The following is a 12044-nucleotide window of genomic DNA, read 5'->3' on the forward strand; positions in this document are numbered from 1 at the left end:
CCAAAAATAGCATTCAGTGGTTCCAAACATTTACTTAGGGTTTTTTTTTTCCTCCTTTTTTCTGTTGGACAAATCAGTGTATATGTTTGGAAGAATGTTAGAAACTGGTAGCCATTGTTATCCATCGAGGAAAAAAACAAAACAAAATTAAGTAAAACTAAGCAAAACATACCTGTAATATAAAAAGTTGACTGACTACCAGTCAATGGAATTCCTCAAAATACCAAAGTTCAAAAGAAGAAAGAAATTCAGATGGGTTTGGAATAGTGCTGTTAAATGACTAATCATCACATTCAAAAGAAAAGAAAAAAAAAGTCAAATATTTTGTACTGTCATCATGGCAAAGACAAAATAAATTAGTTATTAGAAATTCGTTTTTAATAATATTAAGCTTTAAAAATGTATTTCCATTAAAATATTTGAAAAGAATAAAAATTGTACAGGAGGGGTAAAGATTCTGCCTTCATACAATATATATAATGATTAAAATAAACCAAATCTAAAAGTTAGATTTGACAATATATGTTTGTATTAAATACAGTATATTTATTATGCACATGTGATACAGACACATACAAAACAAAACTACACAAAAAAAATGTTACAAAGATAATTATTTTATATATAATTTTTATAGTATGCATATATATTTCATATCTAAATATACATATTTTCCTAAATGTATGCATGCATGCATGTGTCTTTCTATATCAGGGATGTCCAAACTCGGTCCTGGAGGGCCGGTGTCCTGCAGATTTTAGGTCCAACTTGCCTCAACACACCTGCAAGGATGTTTCTAGAAAGCCTAGTAAGAGCTTGATTAGCTAGCCCAGGTGTGCCTGATTGGGTTGGAACTAAACTTTGTAAGACATAGGCCGTTCAGGACTGAGTTTGGACACCCCTGGTCTATATATAAATACATACAGTTAGGTCCATAAATAGTTGTGCATCGACACAATTGTAACATTTTTGGCTCTATACACTAACACAATGGATTTGAAATGAAACTAACTAGATATGCTTTAACTGCAGACTGTCAGATTTAATTTGAGGGTTCAACGTTACGTTCAAATCAGGTGAACGGTCTAAGAATTACAACAGTTTGCATATGTGCCTCCCACTTGTTAAGGGTCCAAAAGTAATTGAACAGTTGGCTTCTCAGCTGTTCCATGACATACTGTTCTAACATAAACGTACACATACACACACACATACACACAAATGTAAACGTACACACACATTTTATTTTGGAAGTGGTTATCACGATTAATCTTTGCCCAGCACTAATATACTAAAGTATATACATATGTGCGCATTTATGCTTACATGCAAACATACATACATTTATATAGCACATGCAAATGTATGCTATAATGTAATTTCTAACTTTTATTTTGAATGTGATTAGTCACGATTAATCATTAAACACTAGTTTTGAAAAAGTGGACAGTGAGTAAATGATGACAGAGGTTCGATTTTTATGTGAGCTATCCCTTTTAATATAATAAAATGTGTGCCTTAGTTCAAAACGGACATAAGAAATGCTAGCAGTGGCCTTCTAAATGATGTCTGGTCTGTCCTCAGCCTGGACTTTAGATCAATCTGGGTCAGTGTCACTCGGTTATCTGTAGGAATATATGCACAAGGGATCTGTCCTTGTTTAAAACAAAATCGGAAAATGCATCCGCAAACAGAGCAAGCAGGAAAGCAAACACACACACTGGTAGAGCAGGTTAAAAAAAGCAAAGACCTCCGCGGACGTGCTGGACTCACTAAAACACTCACAATCCCTATCAGCATCACGAGCTGACAGTTAGGTGGAAAGGCAAACTGAGGCACAGCTATTTATATTCAATTGTCTAAACATCTTATTATGATATCTATTGTGAGCAATTACCGTGAGTCAATAACAGCTGAGTGTTTTAATTATACCCCATGTCGAGGGGAACAGAAAACAAATAATGCTGCACACACACACACACACACAATGTTTTTCTATCATGATGAGCAGTTTACAAAGACTTGTTTTTATGCTGAACTAATGATGTTTTCTAAACCTTGAACTGTAAAAGTAATTCACTGAAATATTTGGACTTTTGATTTATTTTAGTTTGTTTTAATATTTCATTCAATTATTAATCAGCATTTATTAATGAAGCTGATTTCAAATGCCCTTGCTGGGACATTTGGTGTATTCCAATATGATTCTAGATGTTTTTGAAACAAGGACTGCAAGATTTTGGTCAGATTTAATTGAAGATATTCCTTAAAAGTCATTTCCCAAATGTATTGTTACATTTAAACTGAATTAAAACACTTTTATGGAAGCACAAATTAAGTGAATGTCATCTAATAAGGTTCAGCTTATCTGCTGTAGTGCCATGCTCTGTTTACATAAACGGAATCCATACCTTATGTAAAATGCTTTACTTGAAAGCTTAAAGGGGTCGTCCAGAGTGTATTTTAAGGCTTGGCTGTGTTTATAAGATGCAAAGAAACATGTGTTCATGCTTCACTTGTAGAACATCATGTCATTTTTTTCAGATACCTTCCTTTGATTATATACAGCTACTCAACTAACATGGAAACGACTGTCATATTTCCTAGTTCCTTTGAAAGGGCCGCCCTCAAGAGGCTCTGATTGGTCAGCTAACATAATAAATTGATTCGTGGATTGGCTCCACATCACCCCATTACGCCCTACACATGCATGCTTTTGCACTGTGTGAACGGTCCAGTCAGAGCTACTGAAGATTGTGGGTGTTTACAGCGGCTTGACTGATAAATATGAATTTGTAGCTAAATTGTTAGCAAGACCAAACAGCATTTCCCATGGTTTACATCCATGTTTACATCCTAGCAACAACATACCATTAACGCTAGAAGCTGTGCATGTAGTTGATCAATTTGAACAAATACAAATACTTACAAGTTGTGGCTCACTATCCAAAGCTTCGTCAGTTGAAGGAGTTTTTAGCCGAATCCAGCACTGAACTGAGAGTGATTATGGAAGCTGTCCTTTGTCAAATGCTTGCTATATATTTTTTAATAATTCTCTGGAACATAATTAAATTGAACTGTAAGCACTTCTCTCTTTGTGTTGTGTCATTTGGAAGCCCAAATACAGAAACAGAAGAAGCTCTGTGAAAATAGCAGCATTTGGACGGCATTTTAGCTTTCTCTACTATAACATTACAGCACCTCTGGCCACACCCCTTCGCTGCATGGGTTATATGAGCGTAGTGAATGCACGTAACCTGAAGCTGTGATCTTACTAGCCAGATATATTTAGTGTAGTCCTCAAACTTTAGTACCTTTGCATTGAACTTTCAGCAGATTACATTCAGAGATGTTGTTTATGTTCACACAACTACATTACACATCAACTAAAGTTTAAAATATGAAATCATAGTCTTTTTTCTGTTTTTTATATTTATAAATTGCTAACCTGCTGACTTTCTCATATTAGCATGCCCCTGTTCATTACCTTTTTTTCATACTTTGTATATATTTTTATACAAAAAATGCTTAAATCATAACACTAACAATCCATTTTCTATTCTGTTTTTCTTGAAAAAAACAACTCCTTTATTTATAATTACTCTATCAGCAGCTGATAAAGAATATATCTAATTACTACAGTAAGTATAGTATGAATTGCCATTAATTAAATGCCATCATGCCCCTCGACAAGTCATAACATGATATCTTTGCAAATCATTAGCTAATAATTAAAGCAGATAGGATGAAGATAAAATGCACAGCATTGACCCATTGTATTAATTAAAACCTTCATTTACACAATACTTAGTATCATACGCATATGCTACATAAATACACAATGACACAATTAATAGCAATTAATGTATTAATAATGGACTTTTATGAGTCATTTATGGGGTAATTATATAATTAGTTCTTCATGAGTCATTCGTCCTAATTATCTATGCATTAGTTAAGCATTAATTAATGCATATTAATAAACCCAAACTGTAAAGTGTTACCAAAACATTTTTTTCAGAGATTGCAAAAGCTGTAGGGTTGAGATTGATGGTTGAATTTATTGCAGTTTGTCACTGAGTAGGTTTGCTTGCAGATATAGCTACAGTATATAGCTTTGTGAGGAACACACGGCTCTTTGACACTTTCATTTGAGCTGAATATCACAGTGGAGATTGCTAAGCCTCAACATATACATGTTTATGTATTCTGATCATCAGCAATTTTTGCAGTCGATAGAGAGAGAGAGAGAGAGAGAGAGAGAGAGAGAGAGAGAGAGAGAGAGAGAGAGAGCATCATTGCCAGGTTGGGAAAACGGGATAAAAATGTAGGCAGAGTCCAGGTATACAGTAAATTGCTGCAGCCCGGAGACCTCCTAGGGTCTTTTATATCAAGGAGGTTGGGTTAAGGTTAGAATGGTTACAGCTGTGGCCACTGAGCATGTGCACATCAATATAGCATATTTTCTGTGCGGCTGTACATTAATAATTACTGTTTTTACATATCTGTATGTGGTGCCTGCTGTTTGTGTCGTTCTGCAATAACACTTCCGAAACACATAGGTTTTGTTATCTTCCTCTGTATATAGTTTCTTTGTGGGTGTTTTTTTTTCTGAACGCTACCTTAATGTACAAGTACACTGAAAAAAATCTGTTATTTTAAGTTTTTTTCCGGCAGGTGGTGTGCTGAAAAAAAAAACGCAAACAAACAGCTATTAAATTACAGAAATTTTGCGGAAATTTAAATGTAAGGAAATTTTAGCAATTTAACGTTCGCTATTTTACGATAAATATCTGTAATTTAACAGACGTTATTTTACGTTTTTTCCAGCACCCCAGCTGCCAAAAAACCCCATAAAATAATGAAATTTTTTGACAGTGTAGCTAAAACTCGCTCATTCAGAGGCAGGATCCGGAGGACATGCAACAACTTTCGATCCTAAGGTAAACACAAAACATATGGAGCTCCTTCACGGGACTCAAGGCTTGTAAACACTCGCTCCATCAGGCTCACGACTCACAGCACCATCCACACTCGGCACAGCTACCAAGCCGACCAATCACAGAGCTTGCACTACACATTGTTGCAACGTGTTGTTACATTTTTTTGAGAGATGAATGTCAGCGTTGATGTCAACCATGGAGAGGGATTTGCGACTGCACGAAGGCTGCACCGGACCATACGCGTGAAATATAAATTAGCCTTAAGACACAACAGGTTATTGTAAGGTGTTGTCACCGGTTCGATCTCAGTATATCCCCTCACCAACCAGCAGAGGTCCTCATCTCCCGAATTTCAACCACATGCCTGGCACTGATTTCGCTGCACCTGATTTCATTCACCATGGTGTTTAAATACCAGCTCAGTTCAAGGACTCTTGTTTTGCGAAGTCTTGTTTTGCTGTCAAACATTTCTGAGTGTTTCCTACACCTTCTGATTGCCTCTCTGTTACCGACTGTCTGCCTGCCCGTTTACTGATAGTTTGCAGCCTGTCCTGACCAACGCCTGTACCATCGTTCCTGACTGCAAGCTGCCTGCCCTGACCAAAGCCTGTATCACTGTTTCTGACCGTAAGCTTCCTGCCCTAACCAAAGCCTGTATTTCGATTCCTGAGTTTATGCTGTTTGTCCTTGGCTATCATACTCTCTGTGTTGCCTTGCTGTGTTTTAATAAAAGCTTGCAAATGGATCCATATCCCTCAGAGTTGTCATTACAGGTGTAGGTTTAGGGATGGGTAGGTGTAGACATTAATAAAACACATTAAGTTAGACTTTTAGGTGTCATGGTGTCATGTACAAAACATTAAATAAATCAATCAAAAGCTTGGAGCTCAAGTTCTACCCTTTTGGAGCTGACCTGCCTATTTGGTGTTGGCTCCAACCTTGCAGAATCTGGTTCTGTGTAAGAGAAATTTCTACTTTGTTTATATCTGCCAACCCCAAGTATGGAAGCTTGTGGAGGCCTGTTACCAATGTCAATTTAAAAGAAATGTCAAGATGAAGATGAAGAAAAAACAAACAACCAGTGTACATATACACTCACCAGCCACTTTAAGTACACTTTAAGGACACCTTTCTAGTACCGGGTTGGACCCCCTTTCACCTACTGAGCTGCCTTAATCCTTCGTGGCAGAGATTCAACAAGGCACTGGAAATATTCCTCAGAGATTTTGGTCCATATTGACATGATAGCATCACAAAGTTGCTGCAGATTTGTCAGCTGCACATCCATGCAAATGATGCGAATCTCCTGTACCACCACATCGGGACTCATCAGACCAGTCAACATTTTTCCAATCTTCTATTGTCCAATTTTGGTGAGCCTGTGCGAGTTGTATCCTCAGTTTCCTGTTTTTAGCTGACAGGAGTGGCACCCGGTGTGTTTTTTTTTTGTTTTTTTTTTTGCTGCTGTAGCCCATCTGCCTCAAGGTTGGTTGTGTTGTGCATTCTGAGTTGCTCTTCGGCATACCTCAGTTGTAACGAGTGGTTATTTGAGTTACTGTTGCCTTTCTATCAGCTCGAACCAGTCTGGCCATTCTTCTCTGACCTCTGGCATCAACAAGGTATTTGCGCCCACAGAACTGCCGCTCACTGCATATTTCCTCTTTTTCTGACCATTCTCTGTAAAACCTAGAGATGGTTGTGCATGAAAATTCCAGTAGATCAGCAGTTTCTGAAATACTCAGACATGCCCGTCTGGCACTAACAACCATGCCATGTTCAAAGTCATTTAAATCTCCTTTCCTCCCCATTCTGATGCTCGTTTTGATCTGCAGCAGATCGTCTTGACCATGTCTACATGCCTAAATGCATTATGCTGCTGCCATGTGATTGGCTGATTAGAAATTTGCGTTAACGAGCAGTTGGACAGGTGTACCTAAAAATGTGGCCCATGAGTGTATATTAGACGATTAGGTTTAAAAGAAAGGAGTTGAAATTGTGATCGGGATTGTGACTAAATGTGCAGTCCTACCTTCCAATATGATTGGGACCCCTTTTAACCTCTTACAATGTCAGTAGTTCATTTGAATAAATACAAATTTCATGAACATTTCAGACCCATGTTGCTGTTCATTCAATTTTAAATACACGCCATGCATGTCTAGTGCTTTCTAGAAAGAGGATATTCTCGTATCCACAAGTGAGACAAAATGCTACATTACACTGACTGCAGTTACATAATTCATTTACCTCTATGAGGCGAAATGGAAATGTTATTTTTAATAACATCAGCATAACTCAAGGACCATAAATTAAACATTTGTGCTTAGGATCATGAAATGGATATGGAAGTATTTTCCCCTTCTCTTTGCTTGATTATAAACCAGTTTGACGATCTACAATGCAGAAACTGTAAAGTACCTCATCTCTTTGGGTGTAATAATTATTGCTGGTTTGTTTCTGAATGAGAAGAGCAATAGGACATGGCACATGGGAATGATAAATGTACAGTTCATATTACAAGTGCAGTTGCTGAAACCAAGTAGTACGGCTAAATGCCAGGGATGTGATTGATATTGAAAATATACCACTTCCCTGCTGATGCAGTCATTAAATAAACACAGCATCTGGAATGGCTGAGACATGATCACGCCGTGTGCTCTTTTCCTCAGGCTAGTGATCTGCACGCACCCAGAGGCCAGCCAGCTCAGTTAAGGTCATCTCTCACACTTCATGCTAAAAATATCAGTCTGTCTGCTGATAATACAAGGCTTCCGGGATAGTCGTGGCGATCCCGTTTGCTCTTACATCTGCAATCTAGTCACACTGGAAAGGCTAAAGAGATGCTTCTCAAAATCGCTCCTTGTTTTTCTGCCCGGCTTGCACAGCCCGTGGGATGGAGGAAGTGTCTTGTCATGCGTGGAGACAGCAAGATGCCTGTAACTAATCTAACTGACAGCCTCTCAGACACAGATCACAGGGCTGATGGGAGAGAACGGCGGAGCAGGGAACTTTCCAAGCAGATTAATTCATATAGGAGTCTTTCTGTGGCTCGCGAGAGGCTTGTGCCCGACATGGGATAGCCCATCCTTTCTTCTAAAAACCGATACTTATTAAAAAAGAAAACTCTTTTTTATTTCTTCACACTGTTCCAAACTTTCTTGACTTTCTTTCTGCAGTGAAAAGTGAAGATGCTAAACAGGAACTGATGATTTCAGTTATGCCAAAGCAAATTAAAGGATCATAAAAAGCGGTGCTAGTTACTATTGCATAATGAAAGTGTGGCAGCACAGTGGCGCAGTTGGTAGCACAATCGTCTCACAGCAAGTAGTTTGCTGGTTCAACCCCCGGTTGGGTCAGTTGGTACAGTTGGTACAGTATTTCTGTGTGGAGTTTGCATATTTTTTTCTGGGTGCTCCGGTTTCCCCCACAAGTCCAAAAAAACATGTGGTACAGGTAAATTGGGTAGGCTAAATTGTCCGTAGTGTATGTGTGTAAATGAGTGTGTATGGATGTTTCCCAGTGATGGGTTGCAGCTGGAAGGGCATCCGCTGCGTAAAACATATGCTGGATAAGTTGGCAGTTCATTCCGCTGTGGCGACCCCGGATTAATAAAGGGACTAAGACTAAAATGAATGAACGAATGAATTATGAAAGTGTATTTTTATTGATGAACATTTCAGTATGAATCCCTGCCATAGCAAATTTCTCTATCTAGATATTGGAAGTTATTCAACTTGACAGATGATTATTGTAAAGTGATTTTGTTTGAGCTGTTTTTTACTATTAAGAGTAGTCAAATAGACCGTTTTGAAATCTTAAAAGTAAAGTTGAAATTCGGTGGTAAAACTTTTCTCCAAGAGCTAGTTCACAGAATTGGTAAATCACTCAGACTGAATTGATATAATCAGAACGCATCACTTAAAATAATGATTTGGTCGTGAATTGTGTATTGTTCCATCTCTAATTAGCTCCCAAGAATGTGTCGATGAAACCAAGGGCAGATGATTTTCATTCAGCAAAAACTTCAATGATATCTCACACTATTACGTGGCTCCAGAAGGCTCACATGTATAAATGCATATGTCACTACTTTTGTGACACTTTCATGATGCTTTTTCAGTCTCTTTGAACCTTGAAAGCCCCTCTCCCAATATAATGTTACTGCACTGAAATAAATTTTTCAGAATTTCTCCAATTGGACAGAAGTGAGGCACATTTGGAACAACATGAAGGTGAGTAAATTGTCTTTTAATGTGCGATGCAGATAACTGGTTCCACTTGAATTCTTCAAACAAACAGCAAGCGCAAACAACGGACGACACTTCACATTTACCTGTCACATCTTTTACCACTTTTCTGTTCTCAGCTTTGCTTTTATCTTTTCGCAGAAGCGTGGCATTTTCCCTGCCGTGGCCAACGGGGAGAGAGACTGAAGAGGTGAAAGAAAGTAACAGCGGTAGAGAGAAGCTGAGAAAGTCTCAGCCGTCACATCTAATTTCTTGTACCATGCGAATGGAAGATAGGATCAAAAATACTCTATGTATCTACCTGAGATAGAACCCTTGGGTAGAGGAGAAGACTAAAGCTCGACTACACATCAAAGAGTCGGTCCATGTTATCATCAGGATAAGACGGAGAACTCCCGCCTCGGGAAGGTAAAGCTACATATGTCCAACACCTCCTGTTCAGACTTGACAAATGCTATTTGCTGTTACCAAACCAATACCCATTCATCCAGCAGTAACACATAAGTTTAATAAATTTGGCATGACGGACACATAAGACCTTGCGGAGCTGACTTGGGCAGATTATGGAATTAGTTTTATTAGATTTGCCCAATTTAGCTAATGCAAAAATCATGTATGATTTCAGACTTGAAATATTTAATTCCGACAGTGGCAGGATTGAAATACAACACTGACAAAACTCCTGGAATAAAAGAGGGCAAAAGTAAGTAAGAGAGATTTTCTTTTACAACGCAATACTGTTGCCATGCACTCTTTCAGCAGCTGACACTACTGGCACTATCAAAAAGCAGAAAAGTAAATATAAAAATGTGCCCTGCTCTACTCCCTTGAGGAGAACAGCTGAACCCCCTGCTGTTTCTGGTACATTACAGGAAATCATGAGTATAGGGAAACAGGACCTCTCCTGTGAACACAATGAGTGTAGCAAACCTGGTCTGCACCCTATTTAAAATGACTATGTCCAAATGAATAGTCACTACAGGAAAAGCAGAGAGAAACGTGTATCTATCCACCACACTGCTGAAAGAAATTGTTTTTCTCTTGTAATGATGAATTGAATTTGTTTGCAACACCTGCAGACTCCTCGGTTTCAACCGAGAACAGAACATTCAGTCCTAAAGTGCAAATAAACTCCCTATTCCAGCAAACTATAGAGAATCATAGACATCCATCAAGTTCTTGATTCTACTAATAAACGGCCCACATCAAAGCATTTCCCTTCCCCTTTAAAGTTACTTTCCAAGGCAAAAGTTTGCAAGGCGCTTACAGAAACTTTCCTCAAACTTACCACAGTAAAGTCTTCGGCCGAGCAGTTTCTGCCCACTGAAGTTGCAGCTCTTCAGCATCTCTTCCAGCTGGTGACCCGTCCGGTTGAAGATGTCCTGCATGTCTGGTGCCGGATACTCCAAATCGGTGGGTTTGTGGCCGTCCTTGTTCTTGGGGGGCAAGCCGGTCAGGTTGGCCAGGTGGTAGATGTCGGCATCTGTAAGAGCAGAAAAGCGGAAACGGTTGATGTTGCAGATGGTCACGGCGGGGAACACCATCTCCGGGGTGGCCTCCTCGTTCAGCGCCGTGACATGAGGATGCTCCAGGTAGGAGATGGCACACTTTGCTGCCTGGTACAGAAAGAGAGCCAGGGACACCAGGAACGCAAGAGCCCAGAGGGTCTGTCTGACGCCCAGCCGACCCGACACAAAAATGTGGTTAATCCCATGGAGCGAGGAGGCACTGGCAAAGCCAGCCAAGTCCTTGGTTGGGGGGCTGCAGCTCTCCTCAATCAGGCTCTCCTTGTCCCCATCCTGGTTGCCTTTCTGTTTCTCATCCTCCTCTGCAAATTTGATTTTGCAAACAAATTCGATCGGCATGTGGGCAGCCAGGTCTGCGTTTGGGATGTTTGGATAACAGCTTGGAGCCCCAGTTTCCACTAACTCCCGTTGCTCTGACGAACAAGATCTCAACTCCAGAAAGAAAAGAAGAGAAAAAAGGCATGTAGAGCGAGAGCGAGAGCGGCCGCTGCTGTTGTGTGCAGTGAAGAGAACTGCCTCTGTCTCTCAGTTCCAGCTCTCCAGCACTGATGCTCCTGGTGCTGCGCTCGGACTGCTCATCTGAGCACTTGTTCGGCACGCTTACGAGTCCTGCTTACCAGCTGTGAGAACCAAAAAAAAACCAACAAAAACATACAGCGAAGCTTCTCTTTGCTTTAAAGCCACAGATGAAAATGCAGCATTTTGACTCAAGCTACAAGAGGCTGGGGGGGCTTCTTAATAATTCATGAGGAAGCAACACTGTGATTATTTCCTCTTCACCGGCACAAGCAGCGGCAACTCAAACACCCCCCACGCTCTCCGTCCTATCGCTTTCTCTCTCTCGATCTCCCGCTCTCTCTCTCACTCTTTCACACACACACGTACGTACAAACTCACATCCCCCCCTCATTCGCGCTCTCTCACTTAATCCACTTGTTTGAAGCGCTTTCTTACCCCTTGACCACAATAAATTGTCGTCAAAAGCTGCTTCGCTGAACATCCTGGACTAGATGAGGACATCAGGAGGGGGGGTCAGTGGATTTTAAGCCCCCAGCCCCCACCTTACTCCCAGGAGCCTATTTACACCCACTTTAGTCCCAGAAGACATCCTAATTGCGACAATAATGAGGCGTGAGGAGTGATCCTAAACAGCTCACAACTCTGAACGATCAATCTTCAAGTGGAAAAAAAGCAAAGAAAAAGGGAAATAGAGAAAGAAAGGATATCGATTGTGCAGAAGCATCAGTCAAAGATTAAGGAAAGCAGTACAACGGTCCTTTCTTATCAGGAATTAATGGTAGCATCACCAAGCTCCAGCACGAATTTAA

General features: G+C 39.9%; 1 protein-coding gene across 1 annotated transcript in view; it reads right to left on the reverse strand.

The window, feature by feature from the left end:
• Positions 1–11503, reverse strand: part of asic4a (acid-sensing (proton-gated) ion channel family member 4a) — a 181240-nt gene extending 169737 nt beyond the window's left edge. Inside the window, 2 exon segments of the mRNA XM_056465347.1 lie at positions 10479–10505; positions 10507–11503. Coding sequence (XP_056321322.1) covers positions 10479–10505; positions 10507–11055 — 576 coding nt within the window. The 5' untranslated portion in view covers positions 11056–11503.
• Positions 11504–12044: the final 541 nt, after the last annotated feature.

Source organism: Danio aesculapii, chromosome 9 (genome assembly GCF_903798145.1).
Source record: "Danio aesculapii chromosome 9, fDanAes4.1, whole genome shotgun sequence".
In the NCBI taxonomy this organism is placed as follows: domain Eukaryota; kingdom Metazoa; phylum Chordata; class Actinopteri; order Cypriniformes; family Danionidae; genus Danio; species Danio aesculapii.